Source organism: Orcinus orca, chromosome 15 (assembly GCF_937001465.1).
Source record: "Orcinus orca chromosome 15, mOrcOrc1.1, whole genome shotgun sequence".
Taxonomy (NCBI): Eukaryota; Metazoa; Chordata; class Mammalia; order Artiodactyla; family Delphinidae; genus Orcinus; species Orcinus orca.
In genome coordinates, this window is record NC_064573.1 from 63,876,522 (window position 1) to 63,903,884 (window position 27,363).

Below are 27,363 nucleotides of genomic sequence, written 5' to 3' on the forward strand. Positions count from 1 at the left end.
ATATACACACAGACTTCTAAGTTGTAAGCGCCCTACTGTATTTACTAAAGGCTCCTCTGAGGTAAGGGTTGTGTTTTATTCATATTTTTATCCCAGCAAGTGCTTAACACAATATTTGCTGAGAGTCACTCCCACTTTAGCTTCCAAATATTTAGTGCTGACAGACAGCACACCAAACACACAGAGCACAGGACCCATCAAAACAAACTCTCCACCTCACACACATTAGGATGGTAACTATCAAAAAACAGAAAAGCAGTACTGGTGAGGATGTGGAGAAACTGGAACCCCTGTGCACTGTTGGTGGGAATGTAAAATGGTACAGCTGCTTTAAAAAACAGTAATGGTAGGGCTTCCCTGGTGGCTCAGTGGTTAAGAATCCACCTGCCAATGCAGGGGACACAGGTTCGAGCCCTGGCCCGGGAAGATTCCACATGCCATGGAGCAACTAAGCCTGTGCACCACAACTACTGAAGCCTGTGCACCTAGAGCCCATGCTCCACAACAATGGAAGCCACCTCAATAAGCACGCGCACCACAACGAAGAGTAGCCCCCGCTCGCCACAACTAGAGGAAGCCCACATGCAGCAACAAAGACCCAATGCAGCCCCCCCCCCAAAAAAAACAACAGTATGGTAGGGGACACTTCCCTGATGGTCCAGTAGGTAAGACTCCATGCTCCCAATGCAGGGGACCCAGGTTTGATCCCTGTTCGGGGAACTAGATCTTGCATGCATGCTACAATTAAGAGTTTACACACCACAACTAAGAAGTCCACATGCCACAACTAAAACCTGGTGCAGCCAAAAAATAAATAATTAAAAAAAAGAAAAGTATGGTAGTTCTCCCAAAAATTAAATACAGAATTACCATTCCACTTCTGGGTATATAGCCAAAGAATTGAAAGCAGAGTGTTAGAGATATTTGTACATCTACGTTCATAGCAGCATTATTCACAACAGCCAAGAGGTGAAAGCCACTCAATTGTTCATTAATGGATGAATGGATAACAAAGAAAATCCTGCCATTTGCAACAATATGAATGAACCTTGAGGACATTAATGCTCACTTATATGAGGTACTTAGAGTAGTCAAATTCACAGAGAAAGCAGAATGGTTGTTGAAAGGGGCTGAGGAGAGGGGAGAATGAACAGCTGTTAATGGGTAGTTTCAGTTTTGCAAGATAAAAAAGTTCTACAGATCTGTTATACAGCAAAGTGAATGTACTTTACTGAACTGTACACTCAAAAATGGTTAAGATGGTAAATTCTGTCATATGCATTTTACTGCAATTAAAAAATAATTTTAAAACCCCAAAACAAGCTCCACAAGTTACCTACTTACATCAGTGTTCAGCCTGCACCCAATCATTCATTTCAATGCTTTATCTTCTAAACCCATATTGAGATGGATCAGGATTACAGTGGTTTAGTTGATGTAGTCATTTCAGCACTCAAAAGGCATGATCCCCGTTTCACCAAAGAGTGAAATGAGACTCTGAGAAGTTAAATGACATGCTGTCAATCACCCAGCTATTAGTGCCAGAGATGAGATTTTTAAATGCAGTTTCTAATTGATAAAAGAGATATGTTCCTGCTGCTCTTAAAGAGGCCTAAGGGGCACGAGGAACTTTATTTCTTCTTTCATTCAGGTATTCAAATAATATAGGGAAGTAAATGGAAATGTGAGGACAGCACAGAGCTAGCAGCCTCAGCTAGCTAGCTCAGCCTCAGTATACCATCACTGGTACTATTCCACCTGGCTGATTTGACAAATATTTTCTGAGCACCTACTATGTGCAATGTGTGTACTAGGTACTGTGGTGACAGCAGTGAACAGAGTCCTCACTCTCAAGGAGTTGGGTCAGTCCTTTGCTTCATCTCTGGTTGACTTTCAAGCACACGAGAGCTGTCCCAAACTTTCGCCATGCTTTCCAAGCCTTCGATCCTGCAGGCAATGCACTCTTGGCAGATGTCCGACCTAACCTCCTACTTGACTCAGAAGCTAAGGCCACCTGGCAAAAAAACCTGTCACATACCCTCAGTCTGCCATGGTTTCTCCAGTGATGTCTGTTCTTCTAGTGCCCTTACTTTCCTTCCCTTGAGCTAAGGGAAAAGACCTCCTCTAACCTTCCCAACTGTGATCTCACAACATGCACAACTGCACCAGACACAATGCAGGCACAATACAGGCCAGAGGCCTGCTCCTTACTGCTTCCCTGGAGCTTCCTCCCACCAACAGCCCTTCTGAACCCTGCCAGTCTAGCCAGCAGAAAGCAGTTGAGAAAATGATGACGTTCACCAGAGAACTGAAATCTGTGACACAGAATCAAAGAGACTCCCTTAAGAGCATGAAAAGGTAACTCCCAAAGTGGAGAAGGTATTTGCAATACATAAACCTAAAAAAAGACTCATGTCCAGTATCTAGAAAGAACTCCTATTATTTAATAAAAGGCCAAAATCTCAATAGAAAAGAAATGCAAACAACCTAAACACTTCACAAGATAGCCAAAAGGCTAATATAAAACAGAGCTAAAATAATCAGGAAAAAGCAAACAACACCCAACCCACAACAAATACCACTTCATGCCCCCCCAGAATGGCTAAAACTAAGATAGAAAATATGATGTGTTGATCAGAATACGGAGCAGTCTGAACTCTAATACACAGATAGTGGGCATGAATACAATTTAACCACTTCAGAAAATGTCTTGGCAACATCCACTAACGTAGAATGTATGCATACCCTGTGATGCAGCCACTCTGCTCCTAGGTATACACCCAACAGAAATTTGCACACATGTTCACTAAAACACATGCACTAAAATGGTCATAGTAGCGCTAATAATAATGCCCCAAAACTGGAAACAACCCAAATGCATATTCACAGTAGGACAGATAAATAAATTATGGTATAGTCACACCATGGAATACCAATACTGCAATGAGAATGAATAATCCACAACCACACAAACATGATGCTGAATAAAAGAAGCCAGCTACCAATGAGAACAAACATATTATACGACTCCATTCATGGGAAGTACAAAACAAAATGAATCCATGCTGTTACACATCAGGATAGAGCTTCCCCCTGGAGAATGGCAACTGGAAGGAGTCCAAGCGGAGCTTCTGAGGCTCTGGGGTTCTGTTTATCTGAACACTGGTTAGTTATATGGGTATGCTTAGTTTGTGAAAATTTATCAACCTGTAATCTTATGATATGCGCACATTTCTGTATGTATATTATACTTCAATAAAAGTAAAAAATTAAAAAAAAATTCTTAATAAGTAAAAAATAAAAAGGGGGAGAGGCAGAAAAGAACAATTATCACCAAAATTGAGGATAGTGGTCAACTCTAGAAGCGGATTTGATAAGACATTTCTAAGGTCCTGACAGTGTTCTATTTTCAAATTTGCACAATGATTACGTATATTTAACTTATTCTTTAAACAGCACATATAAAAAAGAATACAGGATTGGTTCAAAATGTTGGAGTAGAAGGCTGTGCACTCACTCTCTCTTGCGAGCACCAGAATCACAACTAGCTGCGGGACAGTCACTGACAGGAAGACATTGGAATTCACCAAAAAAGATACCCCATATCCAGAGACAAAGGAGAAGCCGCAATGAGACAGTAAGAGGTGCGCAATCACAATAAAATCAAATCCTGTAACTGCTGGGTGGGTGACTCACAAACTGGAGAACACTTATACCACAGAAGTCCACCCAGTGGAGTGAAGGTTCTGAGCCACATGTCCGGGCTTCCCAACCTGCGGGTCCGTCAATGGGAGGCGGAATTCCTAGAGAATCAGACTTTGAAGGCTAGTGGGATTTGATTGCAGGACTTTGACAGGACTGGGGGAAACAGAGACTCCACTCTTGGAGTGCACACACAAAGTAGTGTGTGCTTCGGGACCCAGGGGAAGCAGTGACACCATAGGAGACTGAACCAGACCTACCTGCTAGTGTTGGAGGGTCTCCTGCAGAGGCGGGGGATGGCTGTGGCTCACCGTGGGGACAAGGACACTGGCAGCAGAAGTTCTGGGAAGTGCTCCTTGGTGTGAGCCCTCCCAGAGTCGCCATTAGCCCCACCAAAGAGCCATTAGGCTCCAGTGCTGGATCGCCTCAGGCCAAACAACCAACAGGGAGGGAACCCAGCCCCACCCATCAGCAGACAAGTGGATTAAAGTTTTACTGAGCTCTGCCCACCAGAGCAACACCCAGCTCTACCCACCACCAGTCCCTCCCATCAGGAAGCTTGCACAAGCCTCTTAGATAGCCTCATCCACCAGAGGGCAGACCCCAGAAGCAAGAAGAACTACAATCCTGCAGCCTGTGGAAGGAAAACCACATTCACAGAAAGACAGACAAAATGAAAAGGCAGAGGACTTTGTACCATATGAAGGAATAAGATAAAACCTCAGAAAAACAACTTAATGAAGTGGAGACAGGCAACCTTCCAGAAAAAGAATTCAGAATAATGATAGTGAAGATGATCCAGTACCTTGGAAAAAGAATGGAAGCAAAGATCAAGAAGTTGCAAGACACGTTTAACAAAGACCTAGAAGAATTAAAGAACAAACACCTAGAAAAATTAAAGAACAAACAGAGATGAACAATACAATAACTGAAGTGAAAAATACCACTAGAAGAAATCAACAGCAGAATAACTGAGGCAGAAGAACAGATAAGTGCCCTGGAAGACAGAATAACAGAATAAAAAAAAAAACGAATGAAAAGAAATGAAGACACCTTAAGAGACCTCTGGGACAACAGTAAACAGAACAACATTCGCAATATAGGGGTCCCAGAAGGAGAAGAGAGAGAGAAAGGACCCAAGAAAATATCTGAAGAGATTATAGTCGAAAACTTCCCTAACATGGGAAAGGAAATAGCCACCCAAGTCCAAGAAGCGCAGAGAGTCCCAGGCGGGATAAACCCAAGGTGAATCATGCTGAGACACATAGTAGTCAAACTGACAAAAATTAAAGACAAAGAAAAATCATTGAAAACAACAAGGGAAAAATGACAAATAACATACAAGGGAACTTCCATAGGTTAACAGCTGATTTCTCAGCAGAAACTCTACAAGCCAGAAGGGAGTGGCATGATAAAGTGATGAAAGGGAAGAACCTACAACCAAGATTACTCTACCCAGCAAGGATCTCATTCACATTCGATGTAGAAATCAAAAGCTTTACAGACAAGCAAAAGCTAAGAGAATTCAGCACCACCAAACCAGCTCTACAACGAAAGCTAAAGGAACTTCTCTAAGTGGGAAACACAAGAGAAGAAAAGGCCCTACAAAAACAAACCCATAACAATTAAGAAAATGGTATTAGGAACATACAAATCAATAATTAACTTAAACGTGAATGGATTAAATGTTCTAGCCAAAAGACACAGGCTTGCTGAATGGATACAAAAACAAGATCCATATATATGCTGTCTACAAGAGACCCACTTCAGACCTAGGGACACATACAGACTGAAAGTGAGGGGATGGAAAAAGATATTCCATGCAAATGGAAATCAAAAGAAAGCTGGAGTAGCAATACTCATATCAGATAAAATACACTTTAAAATAAAGAATGTTACAAGACACAAGGAGGGACACTACATAATGATCAAGGGGTCAATCCAAGAAGATGTAACAATTATAAATATATATGCACCCAACACAGAAACACCTCAATACATAAGGCAACTGCTAAGAGCTATAAAACAGAAAATTGACAGTAACACAATAATAATGCAGGACTTTAACACCTCACTTACGCCAATGGACAAATCATCCAGACAGAAAATTAATACGGAAACACAAGCTTCAAATGACACAACAGACCAGATAGATTTAATTGATATTTATAGGACATTCCATCCAAAAACAGATTACATTTTCTTCTCAAGTGCACACAGAACATTCTCCAGGATAGATCATATCTTGGATCACAAATCAGGCCTCGGTAAATTTAAGAAAACTGAAATCATAACAAGCATCTTTTCCGACCACAATGCTGGAAGGTTAGAAATCAATTACAGGGTAAAAAAGGTAAAAAACTCAAACACATGGAGGCTAAACAATACGTTACTAAATAACCAAGAGATCACTGAAGAAATCAAAGAGGAAATCAAAAAATACCTAGAGACAAATGACAATGAAAACACAACGATCCAAAACCTATGGGATGCAGAAAAAGCAGTCTAAGGGGGAGATTTACAGCAATACAAGCCTACCTCAAGAAACAAGAAAAATCTCAAAAAAATAATCTAACCTTACACCTAAAGGAATTAGAGAAAGGAGAACAAACAAAACCCAAAATTAGTAGAAGGAAAGAAATCATAACGATCAGAGCAGAAATAAATGGAACAGAAACGAAGAAAACAATAGCAAAGATCAATAAAACTAAAAGCTGGTTCTTTGAGAAGATAAACAAAATTAATAAACCATTAGCCAGACTCATCAGGAAAGAGAGAGAGAGGACTCAAATCAATAAAATCAGAAATGAAAAAGGAGAAGTTATAACGGATACTGCACAAATACAAAGCATCATAAGATCCTAAAGATGCCACCAGAAAACTACTAGAGCTAATCAATGAATTTGGTAAAGTTGGCGAATACAAAACTAATGCACACAAATCTCTTGCATTCCTATACACTAACAACAAAAGATCAGAAAGAGAAATTAAGGAAACAATTGCATTCACCATTGCAACAAACCAAATAAAATACCTAGGAATAAACCTACCCACGGAAATAAAAGACCTGTACTCAGAAAACTATAAAACACTGTTGAAAGAAATCAAAGATGACAAACAGATGGAGAGATATACCATGTTCTTGGATTGGAAGAATCAATATTGTGAAGATGACTATACTACTCAAAGCAATCTACAGATTCAGTGCAATCCTGATCAAATTACCAGTGGCATTTTTTACAGAACTGAAAGCCTTTAAAATTTGTATGGCAAACACAAAAGACCCCAAATAGCCAAAGCAGTCTTGAGGGGAAAAAACGGACCTGGAGGACCCTGACTTCAGACTATATTACAAAGCTACAGTAATCAAGACAGTATGGTACTGGACAAAAACAGAAATATGGATCAATGGAACAGGATAGAAAGCCCAGAGATAAACCCACACACCTCTGGTCAACTAATCTATGACAAAGGAGGCAAGGATATGCAATGGAGAAAAGTAGTCTCTTCAATAAGTGGTGCAGGGAAAACTGGAGAGCTACACGTAAAAGAATGAAATTAGAACACTCCCTAACACCATACACAAAAATAAACTCAAAATGGATTAGAGACCTAAATTTAAGACCGGACACTATGAAACTCTTAGGGGAAAACATAGGAAGAACACTCTTTCACATAAATCACAGCAGCAAGATCGTTTTGGATCCACCTCCTACAGTGATGGAAATAAAACCCAAAATAAACAAATGGGACCTAATGAAACTTAAAAGCTTTTGCAAAGCAAAGGAAACTACAAACAAGACGAAAAGACAACGCTCAGAATGGGAGGTAACATTTGCAAGCAATCAATGGACAAAGGATTAATCTACAAAATATATAAACAGTTCATGGAGCTCAATATTAAAAAAACAAACAACCCAATCACAAAATAGGCAGAAGGGGGCTTCCCTGGTGGTGCAGTGGTTGAGAGTCCGCCTGCCGATGCAGGGGACACGGGTTTGTGCCCCGGTCTGGGAGGATCCCACATGCCATGGAGCGGCTGGGCCCGTGAGCCATGGCCGCTGAGCCTGCGTGTCCGGAGCCTGTGCTCCGCAACCAGAGAGGCCACAACAGTGAGAGGCCCGCGTACCGCAAAAAAAAAAAAAAAAAAAAAGGCAGAAGACCTAAATAGACATTTCTCCAAAGAAGACATACAGATGGCCAAGAAGCACATGAAAAGCTGCTCAACATCACTGATAAGTGAAATGCAAATCAAAACTACAATGAGGTGTTATCACCTCACACCAGTTAGAATAGGCATCATCAGAAAATCTACAAACAACAAATGCTGGAGAGGGTATGGAAAAAAGGGAACCCTCTAGCACTGCTGGTGGGAATGTAAATTGATACAGTCACTATGGAGAACAGTACGGAGGTTCCTTAAAAAACTAAAAATAGAATTACCATATGACCCAGCAATCCCACTATTGGGCATATACCCAGAGAAAACCATAATTCAAAAAAACCTTAATTCAAAAACATGCACTCCAATGTTCATTGCAGCACTATTTACAAGAGCCATGTGATGGAAACAACTTAAATGCCCATCGACAGATGAATGGATAAAGAAGATGTGGCATATATATACAATGGAATATTACTCAGCCATAAAAAGGGACGAAATTGGGTCATTTGTAGTGATGTGGATGGATCTAGAGACTGTCATACAGAGTTAAGTAAGTCAGAAAGAGAAAAACACATATCGTATATTAACGCATACATGTGGAACCTAGAAAAATGGTACAGATGAACCAGTTTGCAGGGCAGAAACAGAGACACAGATGTAGAGAGCAAACATATAGACACCAAGGGGGAAAGTGGTGAGGGGGTGGTGGTGGTTGTGGGATGAATTGGGAGACTGGAATTGACATATATACACTAATATGTATAAAATACACAACTAATAAGAACCTGCTGTATAAAATATAAATAAAATAAAATTGAAAAGAAAAATACAACATAACCAACTAGGATTTACTCTAAGAACGCAAGGAAGATTCAATATAAGGAAATCCATTAGTATGATCCTCAATGCTAAAGAGAGAAAAACCATATGATCACCTCCATTAAGGCAGAAAAGACATTTGAGAAAATTCACTTATTTATGTTAAAAAAAACCAAAATAGAAGTGATGGATATTTCTGTAAATATAATAAATAAAATATACCTCAGCCTAATGCCAGCATCTTAATAGAGAAACACTAGAGGCTTTCCTGCTAAAGCCAAAAACCACATAAGGCCAAAATATTTTCCAATTTACATTTTTATAGTTAAGCACTACATTCTAGGATGCTAGATAAACATCTACCAGTTCTTGAATGCTACATTCTGCCTGCTGGGGTATCCAGAAGCATTCCTAAAGTTTCTATAAAACTTTAGCCCTCTTATGACTAATTTCTGTCTTATACTTTCTCTGTGGCAGGAAACAAATGGCTCTTTCCAACAGTTATGTCAGAGTGGACAAAGAATCAAAAATGTCTTTTCGGGCTTCCCTGGTGGCGCAGTGGTTGAGAGTCCGCCTGCCAATGCAGGGGACACGGGTTTGTGCCCTGGTCCAGGAAGATCCCACATGCCGTGGAGCGGCTAGGCCCGTGAGCCATGGCTGCTGAGCCTGCGTGTCCGGAGCTCTGCAACGGGAGAGGCCACAACAGTGAGAGGCCCGCATACCGCAAAAAAAAAAAAAAAAAAAAAAGTCTTTTCTTTCCAGCTCTTTGGACTAAAGAAATAATTTACAACACTCTTAAGGGAATACCACTTTTACCATTACTTGAATTAAGGGATAAGAGTTGTCATGAAAGGATGCTTGAAAACAGCAAAACACACAACAGGTAGAATGGCTCAATGAACATACCTGGAAATGGTAATAGATAATGGATTACTTAGCATTCCTATCAAATGGTTTCTCACTGGTCTGAAACATAACATCAAATATTTTTATATGTCTATATAGTCCTGAGGTAAAAATTAACTCATGGGAAAGGATTATATTGATCCTTTAAAAAAAAAAAAAAAGTATCTGTTTCAACCATGAAACAGAAAGATGATGTAATGAGGGAAATACAAGTCTGAGGATGGGTTCAGCACTGATACACTGAAAATGGAAGGAAATCTCAAATAAGCCCCAAACTAAACATTTTTACATATCTACTGAAGCAATAAGTAACAGTACCCTGAACTTAGCTACTGACTCAAGATAAATCCTTGTGACCAAGGTACATTCTATAGGTTTTACTCTCTACTTAGCAAGCCTGACCTGTGATCAGTGGCAATTTAGGTATTAATTGGAGAAATGTAATGGTTTTGCTTATTTTCCTTAGCTATGCAGCTAAAACTATTTGTTCTATAAATAAGACTGTACTTACTTTTTCCCCAGAATTACTTTTAATCAGTTCTATTTAAGAATTTCCCTATCTCTGAAACTCTACATTTTTCACTATACATTCCCCAATGACAGTGTTCCCAATATTCCCAATGACAATGTGGCAACATTAACATTTGGTCTAAGGACTTCGCTGGTGGCGCAGTGGTTAAGAATCCGCCTGCCAATGCAGGGGACACGGGTTCGAGACCTGGTCCAGTAAGATCCCACATGCCACAGAGCAACTAAGCCCATGCGCCACAGCTACTGAGCCTGTGCCCTAGAGCCCGCGAGCAACAACTACTGAGCCCACGTGCCACAACTACTGAAGCCCGCGTGCCTAGAGCCCGTGCTCCGCAACAAGAGAAGCCACCGCAACGAAAAGCCAACGCACCACAACAAAGAGTAGCCCCAGTTCACCACAACTAGAGTAAGCCCACGTGGAGCAATGAAGACCCAATGCAGCCAAAAATAAATAAATTTATTTTTAAAAAAAGAAAAACAAAGAACATTCCTTCCAGCCACTCAGTTAAAAACTCTCTCTTAGCCAAACACACGTGAATAACCTAATCACTCGAGGTAAACTATTACTCTGGAACAACAGTATTAGAAAGTTCTTTAACTTTATAGTACAGAAAATAATTTTCCTCAAGGCTTTAATTCTGGGCTTAAATGATTTATCAATAAACTGAAAAAAGTATCTTAGACATGTCTATGATAAGTACTATAAAAAAAAAGAAGCAAAAGGAAACTATTTATTTATCTATTTAGGCCACACCATGCGGGTTGTGGGATCTTAGTTCCCTGACCAGGGATCGAACCCATGTCCCCTATAATGGAAGCGTGGAGTCCTAACCACTGGACTGCCAGGGAATTCCCAAAAGGAAACTCCTTAGAAGGAACCTAAAGCCAAGGCCTGACCAAACCTTTCTAATCCTCTCTTCAAGCCACTCCCATTCAGCTAGGCACCCATAGACCATGAGGGCTAGATGTTTCGTTTACCAATGTAGTGAAACAACTAGTGTGTGCCTGGTGTACACATACACTATTTGTTGATTTAATTAGTAACTGGGAAGCCCAAGTGGAGTTAGTTGCTCTGTCCAGAATGATCTCAGAACAGTGTTTTTACCACACGACACAGTAATTTATTTCCTTATCAGTCTGTCTCCAACAATGCACTGCAACATTCCTGAGGGAGGGCAGGAACATGGACCAGGGTAGGCACAGGAGATGCTCTGTTAAATCAAAGAATGGGAGAGGAGACTTCCCTGGTGGTGTAGTGGTTAAGAATCCACCTGCCAGGGGCTTCCCTGGTGGCGCAGTGGTTGAGAGTCCGCCTGCCGATGCAGGGGACACGGGTTTGTGCCCCGGTCCGGGAAGATCCCACATGCCGTGGAGCGGCTGGGCCCGTGAGCCATGGCCACTGAGCCTGTGCGTCCAGAGCCTGTGCTCTGCAACGGGAGAGGCCACAGCAGTGAGAGGCCTGCATACCGCAAAAAAAAAAAAAAAAAGAATCCACCTGCCAATGCAAGGGACACAGGTTGGATCCCTGGTCCAGGAAGATCCCACATATCGCGGAGCAACTAAGCCTTTGCGTCACAACTACTATGCCTGCGCTCTAGAGACCACGAGCCACAACTACTGAGCCTGCGCGCCACAACTACTGAAGACTGTGCTCCTAGAGCCCGTGCTCCGCAACAAGAGAAGCCACCAGAATGAGAAGCCCACACACCACAACGAAGAGTAGCTCCCGCTCACCACAACTAGAGAAAGCTTGCGTGCACGGCAACAAAGACCCAACGAAGCCATAAATTAATTAATTTAAAAAAAGGGACAGGAAGTTGCTCAAGATCAACTAATGTTAGTCAGTTGGTCATGGCATATCCCATGCAGACCCCACCCATACATACACTCCACTTCCCAGCTCCTACTAGCTGTGGATGGGTTCAGAACCCAGAGCCTGCCCTAAGACTCAGCATCTGAGAGAAATCTTGGAGAATGTCTATCCTGTTGACTTTCCAATGTATGGGAGCCCCAAGAGAAGCAAACGGGGAGAAAAAGCATTTCAGGGTTAGGCAGGTGGGCAGGTGGAACAGGCTGGATGCATAATGGTGAGGTAGCTCTAGATGTTTGTTGGGGAATCAGTTGTTTTTTATTTAGTAGATATGTTAATGTGAGATGAGGAATAAATTATAGATGATTCCTGGGAAAACTCAACTTGGATGCTTTTCATGAGACTCTTTTTATAAATACTTGAGAATTGAGAGCATTCCCATTAAATTCATGGGAATGGCCTATCATTTAGAGCTAACCACCAGGCTGTTATTAATATAAATTTAATTTTGTTTGAGTTTTACCTGCACTCAAAACCGTTCAGAAACTCTGGATATTCTGCTGCTCATCTAAGCTGGTCTCCTCACATCTTTGAGCTCCAAAAAGCATAGAAGAGACATTTTTATTAAAAGTTAAATTAACAGTTAACAAGCAAAACTATGAATCTGAATCCAGATGCATTTCCAGGTCTCGAGCCTTTATAGATGATATATACTACTGCTGGCCCTGCCTTTCAAACAGGTGGTACAAATACCCCCAGCAGAGCTCCAGGGAGGGCAGGAGGGAGCACTACAGCAGAGAGTAATAAGCACAAGTTTACAGAGGAGACGAACCTTAGAGGAAAACTGGACTTGAACAGGGCCCAGTGTTTCTTGGGGATGGGTTGGAGGGAAATACTGCTGGCCTCTTAGCAGGATGGTCCTCCAGTGCAGGACTACACCGTGAGCAGCAGGTTGTTCAGCACATCTGCCTTGACCATACACACACCGAAGGCCAATAACACTCCCCAATCAATTTAACAACCAAAAAACAAAACCTAACCCACATACATTTCAAAATGCCACTGGAGAGGGGGTAAAAATCACACCCACTGAATACCCCTAGATAAGAAGAAAGAAGAGAAAATAAGCACAAGCAGGTAGAGAGCATAAGAGAGACAAGGAAGGGAACACAAAATGTGATGAGGAACTGGCAGAAAAAGGGCATCCTCTAATGACTTTCACCTAAAAAATCAAGTCTAAACTCAGTAAACAATGTCCTTCAGAATCTGGCCAGGCCCATCCCAACTGTCTCAACTCCAGCTTTCTTCCGAAGGCACTCAACCCATACCCCTAGCTTCCCAAACAACTCCTGGTTTTCCTGACCTGATGTGCTGTTTTCATACTTCTGTGCCTTTGCATGTACGTCTTCCTCTACCTAGAATGCACTTCTCAAGGCAAACTTCCAGTCACATATCAACATCCAGCTCAAAAATTTGTGAAGCCATACAAAGACAGCCCCGTCACTCAGGCCTTCTTTTTTCCTCACAATACTGCAAACGTCCCTTCTGTATGACACTGGTACATTCTTTGCATTACTGCCCAACTCCATCCCACTATCTGGACTAAGGAGTACTAAAAGGCTGAGACCATGTGCATCCTAGCATATAACAAGTGCTCAGTTAAAGTTTTCTGAGTGAATAACCTCGTATGAAAGGTTTTTGGTTTTTTGGCGGTACGTGGGTCTCTCACTGCTGTGGCCTCTCCCATTGCGGAGCACAGGCTCCAGACGCGCAGGCCCATCGGCCATGGCTCACGGGCCCAGCCGCTCCGTGGCATGTGGGATCCTCCCGGACCGGGGCACGAACCCGTGTCCCCTGCATCGGCAGGCGGACTCTCAACCACTGTGCCACCAGGGAAGCCCTGAAAGGTTTTTTAAAAGGCTAAAATGTAAAAAAAAAAAAACAAAAAAAAAAAGCTAAAACGTGACACAGGGCTTCCCTGGTGGCACAGTGGTTAAGAATCCGCCTGTCAATGCAGTGGACATGGATTCGAGCCCTAGTCCAGGAAGATCCCACATGCTGCAGAGCAACTAAGCCCGTGCTCCACAACTACTAAGTATGCACTCTAGAGAGCCCGTGAGCCACAACTACTGAAGCCCACACGCCTAGGGCCCGTGCTCCGCAACAAGAGAAGCCACTGTAATGAGAAGCCCGCACACTGCAACAAAGAGTAGCCCCTGCGTGCAGCAACGAAGACCCAAGGCAGCCAAAAAATAAATTTAAAAAAATTTTTTAATTAAAAAAAAAATAAAACATGACACAAGCAAAAAGCAGACAACAGATATTTTCTGTTACTGAAAACATGTATTTTCTCAACTTGGGTCTTTGGTTGAGTATCACTCAGGAACCAGATTAGGATACTCTATCACTTGCGAGCTGGGTGTCCATGGGCAAGTTAACCCTTCTGTGTCTCAAATTCCCACTTACTTAAAGTAACCACCTTGACAGTGTGAGGATTAATTAATGTATGTTAATTAATTAATGTATGTATGTTTAAAAAACAAAACGTAACAAAAGTTCTATTAGTCTGCCATAACGACAAAAAAACTTCACAGGACAGGATATTATACCATCAGGAATGTGATCACAATGAAATTTTAGTAGGAACCATCTGGTTTTTTGGGTTTTTTTAAGGTCTCACATATTTATTACTGAACCAAAGCACTAGTGCACAAACACACAAAGAGAAAAATCATTTTCGCAATAAAACACATCCAGCTGTTCAGACAGTAGTGATGTTCTCAGAGTGACACGGTAAGATGCAGCATAAATATGTGTGCCACCTCATATGCAAGGCTCCTTATAGACCCAGCTTGGTTCTTCTCCAATGTCTTCTCTTGGAGTTGTATCTGATTTTATTACCAGTTTTCACTGGAATCCATTGGTGAATGGGATGATTCTGCTTTTGTTTCTTGGCCAAGAATCGCTTGATCCTGAAGTCTTGTGAGAAGGCATGGTGAGGAGCAAACTCAACCACACACAGGATGGCAGAGAAGAGAAGAGAGCCCATCTGTTAGAAGAGTTGAAAGTTAACAAATCTAACAGCTGCTCTTCCAGCTGCACGGTGCTCTCTACAGTATTTAAACCAATCCCTAATGACCACGACCTCCCTTGGCTCCTTTGATAGTGTGAACTCTGGTTCTCTGGTCTCCGACCACATTTCCTCCGTCCTCTTCTGTAACTTGCCCTCTATTGACACCTGAAGTCAGGCATTCCTTTGGCTCAGCTCTCACATTTTTCTCATCTTGTCCACTCTCAAGGCTTCAATTAGTGTCTCTATGGAGATGACCCCACGACCTCTCAGTCACATTTTAGAAAGTGTTTCAAACTGAACTTATCCAAAATACTTATCTTAATTAGATGACCAAGCAAAGAGCTTCAATTTCTCCTCTTTCATACTATTTTTTTCTTTCCTGATTCTTATACATCTCACCAGTCCAGAGCTTCCTCTTCCTCTGCTCATCTATTAAAAGCACTTGTTTGCCAGAGCTACCTCTTTGGTCTTTCTCTTCTGTCTCACTGGTTCTTAACCTTTCTGGGATAATGGACCCTTTGAAAATCTAATGAATGCTGTGGATTGTTTCACTAAAAAGGTAAACATACAGAACATATGCATGCAATTTCACCTAACCAATGACCTCAAGTACGAATCTGTCCTCTGGACTTCCCTAGTGGCACAGTGGTTAAGAATCCGCCTGCCAATGCAGGGGACACGGGTTTGAACCCTGGTCTGGGAAGATCCCACATGCCACAGAGCAACTAAGCCCATGCACCGCAACTACTCAAGCCAGTGTGCCTAGAGCCCGTGCTCCGCAACAAGAGAAGCCACTGCAATGAGAAGTCCGTGCCCCGCAACGAACAGTAGCCCCAGCTCGCTGCAACTACAGAAAGCCTGCACGCAGCAACGAAGACCCAACACAGCCAAAAATTAATTAATTAAAAAAAAAGAATCTGTGCTCCTCCACCCAAGACTATCACTTACACAAATTTTCATCTCCAGATTTTACTTCCCTCTTATTTTCAAGATGCCTTCTGGATATAGCTTAAAAGGCCTAAAGGCATCACAAACTTAACAAGTCCAAACCAGAACTCACTATTTCTCCTCAGCAAACCTCCTCTGCCTATATGGTATTCCTTCTCTTATAACAGCACCACCATCCTCCCAGGCTCCCACGCTAGAAGCCTTGGAATTAACAGCCATGTCCATGCCATATCATCAAGCCTGGAAATCCCTCTCAAATCCAAATCCCACCTCTCTCACCTCTTACCCATTAAGACCTCACTCATCATCCTCTGCTTCATCCCACACTTGCCATGATTAGAAGTCCATCACTCTTCTGACAAGAGCCCCTGTTACTGATTCTATCTTTATAAGGGCTCTCATCTCCATCTGCTATTTTCCATGCCCACTATATTACTTCACCTCTAGAAGGTTACAACAGCCTAGGTGATTCCCCACCTGTTTTTTTTCCTGTCATTTCCACCAGTGTTGGTCTATCGTCCCACCAAATTCCAAAACTGACCATGTGCCTGCCTCTTTTCAAAAACATTCATGCATCTCCACTGCACAAATATACAAACAAATTCAGTTTTGCCTTTAGAGTCCTCTACAAGTTTGTCACCTAAATACTTTTCCAGGATTAGATTCCACAGCTCAAACTGTCACTTTCACCTATTATCTTTCTATCAAAATCACACTCACTCCTAAAGCCCCAATTCAAACCCCACTTTTCATCTTTATATCCTCCACTTGATGATTAGGAAAGGACTCTGCAAGAAAAAGGCAAATTCCTAATGAATTGATTCAGGAAATTAAAAAAGAAAAACCTCTTTTCCTGAAAATCCTTAAATCCTTCTGGAAGCATTAATTTTTTAAAAATGTCACTATTCAAATATTAACATTTCAATCAAGAAATCCTCCATAAACTCAACATTGTTAACCAACATTTACTAAATGCTAATAGCATACGACGTAGATTAAATTCTTATATTAAATAAATATCATCAACCTGAAGATAAAAAGCTATAATTTGGACCCAGATTCTAATTCCAATAATATTTGTACTTGGATCTTACTTAAGAAAAGAACATCATAGTAAGAGGACTTGATATTTCACCTGACAGAGACTGAGAAGGTCAAATAAGCCTACAGCAGTGACAGAAAATTACCAGAAAATTATCTAAATCAGCTTCAGATTAAAAAGAAATAAAAAAAACCTTGCAACTGAAATGTCATAAAACTAGTTTTTTTTAGTACATATTTTAAAGGACTGAAGGACGTGATGGGCAATTCTGAACCTCTCATAAAGAGACATGTTTACTGGGATACTTACCAGCAGGTGCAACAGAAGTGATGCTGCGGGCAGTTCTTTCTCTCCGTTACATTCTAGGACCTTATTTCTTTTAGGCCTGACCTAATTTAATTTCTCTTTTGGCTCCTAAGCCTCTGAGTTCATGTTAATTTTCACAGTTGTGCACTGTGAAACATTTTGCTCCTAAAGAGTATGAAAATATTCAAGATTCAATTAAAGTCTTTTTTTAAAAAATAACTTTAACTAACACTTGGCAAAACATGCCCTCTATGGTATTTCTAAAATTATGATCATTCAAATTTGAATACATTTCTGAAATAGAAATGCTAAGAGTAAAACATCCTAAAATTCTAATATGATTAATAACACTATTTAAGGAAAGTGGGGTGTAATGAAAAGAACTGCAGCAACTGAAACAGGATCTCAGTCCACAATCTCAAGTATGCCTCTTTAGTTGTATGACCTTAGGAACTGGTTTCACCTCGAAATACTTTCTCATCTGAAAGACATCACCGCGTTCCCCTCCCTGCAGCTGTTTGTTCAAATGAGATAATGGACCTAGCACAGTACCTGCCACGAAGTGTTCAATAAATATTAGTTCGCTTCCTTCGTTCAACAGAAAAGACACACTCACGAGAAAATTTTGGTGTAAGGGAGTCTACACTTGCACAGGTCTTCACCAGCACAAAACACGACAGCTAGGTGGTTCTAATGAAAAACAAGACTGTCACCCCGATTCCACAAACGCTTCGGTGAGCTGGATCGAGACGAGAGAGCCTGAATGTGATTCTGCAAGAACGCCATTAGAGCTACACACATACTGACCACTAAAGCATTAAGAGAGAAAGTTCACAGTAATTGTGCTAAAACGTCTGGATGCCTTTATGCTGGTAAGAGAGCCCACGCGGGGCAAGAGAAAAACAAGTCAAATTAGGCCCAACTCCAAATGACTCCTTAATAAACCAAAAGAGCAATACTGGCTTATCCTTCCTGAAACGCTAGCAGTACGGTATTAAAAACCCTTTGAAGACTTCAAGATTGAAATATTCCACAACGAACACTGGTGCCACTAACGCCTTTTAGAAAGCCTGCGGACTTCCGGGAAGATGGCGGAAGAGTAAGACGCGGAGATCACGTTCCTCCCCACAGATACACCAGAAATACATCTACGCGTGGAACAACTCCTACAGAGCATCTACTGAACGCTGGCAGAAGACCTCAGACCTCCCAAAAGGCAAGAAACCCCCCACGTACCTGGGTAGGGCAAAAGAAAAAACTAAACAGAGACAAAAGGACAGGGACGGGTCCTGCACCAGCGGGAGAGAGCTGTGAAGGAGGAAAAGTGTCCACACACTAGGAAGCCCCTTCGCGGGTGGAGACTTCGGGAGGCGGAGTGGGGGAGCTTGGGAGCCGCGGAGGAGAGCACAGCAACAGGGGTGCGGAGGGCAAAGCGGACAGATTCCAGCGCAGAGGATCGGGCCGACCGGAACTCGCCAGCCGAGAGGCTTGTCTGCTCGCCCGCCGGGGCGGGCGGGACTGGGAGCTGAGGCTCCGGCTTTTGTCGGAGCGCCGGGAGAGGACTGAGGTTGGCGGCGTGAACACAGCCTGCAGGGCGTTAGTGCACCGCGGCTGGCCGGGAGAGAGTCCGGGGAGAAGTCTGGACCTGCCGGAGAGGCAAGAGACTTTTACGTCCCTCTTTGTTTCCTGGTGCACGAGGAGAGGGGATTAAGAACGCTGCTTGAGAGAGCTCCAGGGACGGGCGCGAGCCGCGGCTAAAAGTGCGGAGCCCAGAGACAGACATGAGACGCTAGGGCCGCTGCTGCCGCCACCGGGAGGCCTGTGTGCGAACACAGGTCACTAGCCACACGCCCTTCCGGGGAGCCTGTGCAGCCCGCCACTGCCAGGGTCCCGGGATCCAGGGACAACTCCCCCGGGAGAACGCACAGGCGCGCCTCAGGCTGCAACGTCTCGCCCGGCCTCTGCCACCGCAGGCCCGCCCCACACTCCGTGCCCCTCCCTACCCCCGGGCCTGAGTGAGCCAGAGCCTCCGAATCAGCGGCTCCTTTAACCCCGTCCTGTCTGAGCAAAGAACAGACGCCCTCCGGCGACCTACACGCACAGGCGGGGCTAAATCCAAAGCTGAGCCCCTGGGAACTGTGAGAACAAAGAAGAGAAAGGGAAATCTCTCCCAGCAGCCTCAGAAGCAGCGGATTAAAGCTCCACAATCAACTTGATATACCCTGCATCTGTGGAATACCTGAATAGACAACGAATCATCCCAAATTAAGGAGCCCTGTGGATGAAAGGCGCTTGGTGCTGCAGCCAGGAGTCAGTGCTGTGCCTCTGAGGTGGGAGAGCCAACTTCAGGACACTGATCCACAAGAGACCTCCCAGCTGCACATAATATCAAACAGCAAAAATCTCCGAGAGATCTCCATCTCAACGCCAGCACCCAGCTTCACTCAACGACCAGCAAGCTACAGTGCTGGACATCCTATGCCAAACAACTAGCAAGACAGGAACACAACCCCACCCATTAGCAGAGAGGCGGCCCAAAATCATAATAAGTCTACAGACACCCCAAAACACACCACCAGACGTGGACCTGCCCACCAGAAAGACAAGATCTAGCCTCATCCACCAGAACACAGGCACTAGTACCCTCCACCAGGAAGCCTACACAACCCACTGAACCAACCTTAGCCACTGGGGACAGACACAAAAAACAACAGGAACTACGAACCTTCAGCCTGCAAAAAAGGAGACCCCAAACACAGTAAGATAAGCAAAATGAAAAGACAGAAAAACACACCGCAGATGAAGGAGCAAGATAAAAACCCATCAGACCTAACAAATGAAGAGGAAATAGGCAGTCTACCTGAAAAAGAATTCAGAATAATGATAGTAAGGTTGATCCGAAATCTTGGAGATAGAATGGACAATAGAATGGACAAAATGCAAGAATCAGTTAACAAGGACCTAGAAGAACTAAAGATGAAACAAGCAACGATGAACAACACAATAAATGAAATTAAAAGTACTCTAGATGGGATCAATAGCAGAATAACTGAGGCAGAAGAACGGATAAGTGACCTGGAAGATAAAATAGTGGAAATAACTACTGCAGAGCAGAATAAAGAAAAAAGAATGAAAAGAACTGAGGACAGTCTCAGAGACCTCTGGGACAACATTAAACGTACCAACATTCGAATTATAGGGGTTCCAGAAGAAGAAGAGAAAAAGAAAGGGACTGAGAAAATATTTGAAGAGATTATAGTTGAAAACTTCCCTAATATGGGAAAGGAAATAGTTAATCAAGTCCAGGAAGCACAGAGAGTCCCATACAGGATAAATCCAAGGAGAAATACGCCAAGACACATATTAATCAAACTGTCAAAAATTAAATACAAAGAAAACATATTAAAAGCAGCAAGGGAAAAACAACAAATAACACACAAAGGAATCCCCATAAGGTTAACAGCTGATCTTTCAGCAGAAACTCTGCAAGCCAGAAGGGAGTGGCAGGACATATTGAAAGTGTTGAAGGAGAAAAACCTGCAACCAAGATTACTCTACCCAGCAAGGATCTCATTCAGATTTGATGGAGAAATTAAAACCTTTACAGACAAGCAAAAGCTGAGAGAGTTCAGCACCACCAAACCAGCTCTCCAACAACTGCTAAAGGAACTTCTCTAGGCAAGAAACACAAAAGAAGGAAAAGACCTACAATAACAAACCCAAAACAATTAAGAAAATGGGAATGGGAACACACATATCGATAATTACCTTAAATGTAAATGGACTAAATGCTCCCACCAAAAGACACAGATTGGCTGAATGGATACAAAAACAAGACCCATATATTTGCTGTCTACAAGAGACCCACTTCAGACCTAGAGACACACACAGACTGAAAGTAAGGGGATGGAAAAAGGTATTTCATGCAAATGGAAACCAAAAGAAAGCTGGAGTAGCAATTCTCATATCAGACAAAATAGACTTTAAAACAAAGACTATTAGAAGAGACAAAGAAGGACACTACATAATGATCAAGGGATCGATCCAAGAGGAAGATATAACAATTGTAAATATTTATGCACCCAACATAGGTGCACCTCAATACATAAGGCAAATACTGACAACCATAAAAGGGGAAATCGACAGTAACACATTCATAGTAGGGGACTTTAACACCCCACTTTCACCAATGGACAGATCATCCAAAATGAAAATAAATAAGGAAACACAAGCTTTAAATGATACATTAAATGAGATGGAGTTAATTGATATTTATAGGACATTCCATCCAAAAACAACAGAATACACATTTTTCTCAAGTGCTCATGGAACATTCTCCAGGATAGATCATATCTTGGGTCACAAATCAAGCCTTGGTAAATTTAAGAAAATTGAAATTGTATCAAGTATCTTTTCCGACCACAACGCTATGAGACTCGATATCAATCACAGGAGAAGATCTGTAAAAAATACAAACACATGGAGGCTAAACAATACACTACTTAATAACGAAGTGATCACTGAAGAAATCAAAGGGGAAATCAAAAAATACCTAGAAACAAATGACAATGGAGACACGACGACTCAAAATCTATGGGATGCAGCAAAAGCAGTTCTAAGAGGGAAGTTTATAGCAATACAATCTTACCTTAAGAAACAGGAAACATCTCGAATAAACAACCTAACCTTGCACCTAAAGCAATTAGAGAAAGAACAAAAAAACCCCAAAGTTAGCAGGAGGAAAGAAATCATAAAAATCAGATCAGAAATAAATGAAAAAGAAATGAAGGAAACGATAGCAAAGATCAATAAAACTAAAAGCTGGTTCTTTGAAAGGATAAACAAAATTGATAAACCATTAGCCAGACTCATCAAGAAAAAAAGGGAGAAGACTCAAATCAATAGAATTAGAAATGAAAAAGGAGAAGTAACAACTGACACTGCAGAAATACAAAAGATCATGAGAGATTACTACAAGCAACTCTATGCCAATAAAATGGACAACCTGGAAGAAATGGACAAATTCTTAGAAAGGCACAACCTGCCAAGACTGAATCAGGAAGAAATAGAAAATATGAACAGACCAATCACAAGCACTGAAATTGAAACTGTGATTAAAAATCTTCCAACAAGCAAAAGCCCAGGACCAGATGGCTTAACAGGCGAATTCTATCAAACATTTAGAGAAGAGCTATCACCTATCCTTCTCAGACTCTTCCAAAATATAGCAGAGGGAGGAACACTCCCCAACTCATTCTACGAGGCCACCATCACCCTGATACCAAAACCAGACACGGATGTCACAAAGAAAGAAAACTACAGGCCAATATCACTGATGAACATAGATGCAAAGATCCTCAACAAAATACTAGCAAACAGAATCCAACAGCACATTAAACGGATCATACACCATGATCAAGTGGGGTTTATTCCAGGAATGCAAGGATTCTTCAATATACGCAAATCAATCAACGTGATACACCATATTAACAAATTGAAGGAGAAAAACCATATGATCATCTCAATAGATGCAGAGAAAGCTTTTGACAAAATTCAACACCCATTTATGATAAAAACCCTGCAGAAAGTAGGCATAGAGGGAACTTTCCTCAACATAATAAAGGCCATATATGACAAACCCACAGCCAACATCGTCCTCAATGGTGAAAAACTGAAAGCATTTCCACTAAGATCAGGAACAAGACAAGGTTGCCCACTCTCACCACTCTTATTCAACATAGTTTTGGAAGTTTTAGCCACAGCAATCAGAGAAGAAAAGGAAATAAAAGGAATCCAAATCGGAAAAGAAGAAGTAAAGCTGTCACTGTTTGCAGATGACATGATACTATACATACAGAATCCTAAAGATGCTACCAGAAAACTACTAGAGCTAATCAATGAATTTGGTAAAGTAGCAGGATACAAAATTAATGCACAGAAATCTCTGGCATTCCTATACACTAATGATGAAAAATCTGAAAGTGAAATCAAGAAAACACTCCCATTTACCATTGCAACAAAAAGAATAAAATACCTAGGAATAAACCTACCTAAGGAGACAAAAGACCTGTATGCAGAAAATTATAAGACACTGATGAAAGAAATTAAAAATGATACAAATAGATGGAGAGATATACCATGTTCTTGGATTGGAAGAATCAACATTGTGAAAATGACTCTACTACCCAAAGCAATCTACAGATTCAATGCAATCCCTATGAAACTACCACTGGCATTTTTCACAGAACTAGAACAAAAAATCTCACAATTTGTATGGAAACACAAAAGACCCCGAATAGCCAAAGCAATCTTGAGAACGAAAAATGGAGCTGGAGGAATCAGGCTTCCTGACTTCAGACTATACTACAAAGCTACAGTAATCAAGACAGTATGGTACTGGCACAGAAACAGAAATATAGATCAATGGAACAGGATAGAAAGCCCAGAGATAAACCCACGCACATATGGTCACCTTATCTTTGACAAAGGAGGCAGAAATGTACAGTGGAGAAAGGACAGCCTATTCAATAAGTGGTGCTGGGAAAACTGGACAGCTACATGTAAAAGAATGAAATTAGATCAACTCCCTAACACCATACACAAAAATAAGCTCAAAATGGATTAAAGACCTAAATGTAAGGCCAGAAACTATCAAACTCTTAGAGGAAAACATAGGCAGAACACTCTATGACATAAATCACAGCAAGATCCGTTTTGACCCACCTCCTAGAGAAATGGAAATAAAAACAAAAGTAAACAAATGGGACCTAATGAAACTTAAAAGCTTTTGCGCAGCAAAGGAAACCATAAAGACGACCAAAAGACAACCCTCAGAATGGGAGAAAATATTTGCAAATGAAGCAACTGACAAAGGATTAATCTCCAAAATTTATAAGCAGCTCATGCAGCTTAATAACAAAAGAACAAACAACCCAATCCAAAAATGGGCAGAAGACCTAAATAGACATTTCTCCAAAGAAGATATACAGAGTGCCAACAAACACATGAAAGAATGCTCAACATCACTAATCATTAGAGAAATGCAAATCAAAACTACAATGAGATATCATCTCACACCAGTCAGAATGGCCATCATCAAAAAATCTAGAAACAATAAATGCTGGAGAGGGTGTGGAGAAAAGGGAACCCTCTTACACTGTTGGTGGGAATGTAAATTGATACAGCCACTGTGGAGAACAGTATGGAGGTTCCTTAAAAAGCTACAAATAGAACTACCATATGACCCAGCAATCCCACTACTGGGCATATACCCTGAGAAAACCATAATTCAAAAAGAGTCATGTACCAAAATGTTCATTGCAGCTCTATTTACAATAGCCCAGAGATGGAAACAACCTAAGTGTCCATCATCGGATGAATGGATAAAGAAGATGTGGCACATATATACAATGGAATATTACTCAGCCATAAAAAGAGACGAAATTGAGCTATTTGTAATGAGGTGGATAGACTTAGAGTCTGTCATACAGAGTGAAGTAAGTCAGAAAGAGAGAGACAAATACCGTATGCTAACACATATATATGGAATTTAAGAAAAAAAAAATGTCATGAAAAACCTAGGGGTGAAACAGGAATAAAGACACAGACTTACTAGAGAATGGACTTGAGGCTATGGGGAGGGGGAAGGGTAAACGGTGACAAAGCAATAAAGAGGCATGGACATGTATACACTACCAAACGTAAGGTAGATAGCTAGTGGGAAGCAGCCGCATAGCACAGGGAGATCAGCTCGGTGCTTTGTGACCGCCTGGAGGGGTGGGATAGGGAGGGTGGGAGGGAGGGTGACGCAAGCAGGAAGAGATATGGGAACATATGTATATATATAACTGATTCATTTTGTTGTGAAGCTGAAACTAACATACCATTGTAAAGCAATTATGCTCCAATAAAGATGTTTAAAAAAATTAAAAAAAAAAAAAAAGAAAAGAAAGCCTGCGTAGGAGAGCCCGCCTGGCACCACGGAAGGCACTTAACGAAAGCCGTTCGCGGAAAACGCAGGCGAGGGGAGGAAAATCATATGATTATTTCGGAGCTGTGCACACACGCCGCGACGAGCATCCGAAGGAATTCGAGGCCGCGCTGTGCGCACACTGGGGGCGGGAGCGCCTCGCTGCCGGTCCCGGGGTCCCGGCCCCAGCCTCCGCCCCTCGGGCCCAGCGAGGAGCAACGCCCAGGCCCGACGGCCCGGCCCGGCCCGAGGCCCCCAGCTCGCGGACGACAGCGCAGCCCAGGTGGAGGCCGAGGTCGGGGGCCGGGGCCGGGGCCGGGCCAAAGCACGGGCGAGACCGCGGCTGCGTCCGCCAGGCCCAGGCAGGGGCGGCCGAGCTGCGGGGCGCGGACACTCACCACACCATGCCGTAGGCGCCCTCGCCGATGTAAGAGAGATTCGTGTAGCGCGGCCCCACGTCGAACACCTGCCCGCGGACCATCTCGGGGCCCGCGCCCGCCGCCGCCGCCGCCATGTTGGCTGCCGGGCCGCCGCAGACGCCGCGCTGGGCTCGACGCTCCGCGGCCGCCGCTCGGCCCACGCCGCGCCTCCCGGGGGACCGCGCCGCCGCCGCTGCAGCCGCCGCCGCCGCTGGCCGGGAGGAAAGAGGGAGGCCGCCGCTCGGGAGAGCCGAGGAGCAGCCAGCCGCTCGGACCGACTGCCTGCCTGACTGACTGACGGGCGGGCCGGCAGGCGGAGGGAGGGGCGCGCGCCGATGAGGGCGTCGGGCGGGGCCGGGAGACGTGCGCGCGGATTGGCTCCCCGCGCACGGGGGCGGGGCTGCGCGGCCGGCGGAAGCCGCGCGCTCGGGGCGGGGCACTGCGGCGGCTCTGCGGGACGCGGTCACGTGCACTCGCGGGAGGCGGACCCTTAAGCGCAGGGGACGCGGAGGCTGAGGCCGTGGGCCTGCGGGGCCTAGGAAAGGAACCTCCACCATACCTTGCCGCGCGCCCTGGCCATGCCTGTGCGAGTCCGCGGCCCACACGGACTTAGAGTCCTCTACACACGGACAGAAACTGGAAGGGTGACCGAGACCGAGAAAGACATTTGCATCCTGAGAAAGTGTGAAACCTAGAGGTGGAGGCCGAGACGAGAGGCCAGGACGGGACCCGCTGATCAGACAGAGGCTCGTTCAACAAGTTACCCTGATCCTGTGCGTCCACTCTGCCACGAGTTACATTCCAGCAGAAGGAGATGTGGATCGATGGATGGATGGGTCGCGAGGAAGGGAGGGAGGGAGAGAGACTCGAGTTGTGATAAGTGCTATGATGAAATATAAAGATCAGTAAGGGGTTCGGGAGTACGGGGCTGAGACACTGAAAAAAACATTGAGATTCAGAGACTGAGACTCAGATTGGTACAGATGGACAGCGTCTCAGACATAGGACATACTGAAATAGAAACGCAAAGATAGAAACACTGAAGTCCAAAGCATCAAGATCTAGAGAATATGAGACAAACACCCTGAGCCTCAGAAATAGTCACAGACACCAGAGGTTGAAAAATAAAAGTCGGAATCTTGAAGCAAGTGAATGCCAAGAATAGCTAACAATGAGACAGAAGATGATCTAACCACTGCTTCTGAACCGACACCCGGGCCATCTCTGGATGGGGAGTAAAGGTGGGGAACCCTGCATCCTGATTGTCCAACATTGTGATCTTGTAAGCCTGGACGTCCAGGCATCAACAACAAAGATCAACTAGACAATATCAAAGGTGAATAAGGAAAAAAAAAAAATTTAACCCTCTGGGGAGAGAAATATGTGGCATATGAGAAAAATAAAGTGCTAGAGCCAAAAATTACTCCTTTGCAATATATTTAGTCCATGAAGCAGAGCCCAGTTCCAGAAAACACCTAATTCTTACTCTCAACTAAAAGAGGACATTGCATCTTTTAAAGAACAGGCCAAGATAAATGGAGAGTTCCATGAAATTAAAACCATGATAGCCAAAGTAAAAGCAATGGTTGGAGCACTAAAAAGCAGACTTAACAATGTAGAAGAGCAAATCAGCAGTATAGAAGAAAAAGTCAGTGATGAAATTCTTTAAGAGA

General features: G+C 43.0%; 1 protein-coding gene across 3 annotated transcripts in view; it reads right to left on the reverse strand.

Annotated features, from left to right (window-relative positions):
• Positions 1-26,018, reverse strand: part of MAPK1 (mitogen-activated protein kinase 1) — a 100,277-nt gene extending 74,259 nt beyond the window's left edge. For 2 of the 3 annotated variants that reach the window (XM_049698491.1, XM_049698492.1), the window contains exon 1: positions 25,670-25,993. In XM_049698491.1, coding sequence (XP_049554448.1) covers positions 25,670-25,785 — 116 coding nt within the window. In that variant the 5' untranslated portion in view covers positions 25,786-25,993. Of the gene's footprint in view, positions 1-25,669 lie in introns of all 3 variants that reach the window. The other variant, XM_049698493.1, reaches the window with a different exon arrangement.
• Positions 26,019-27,363: the final 1,345 nt, after the last annotated feature.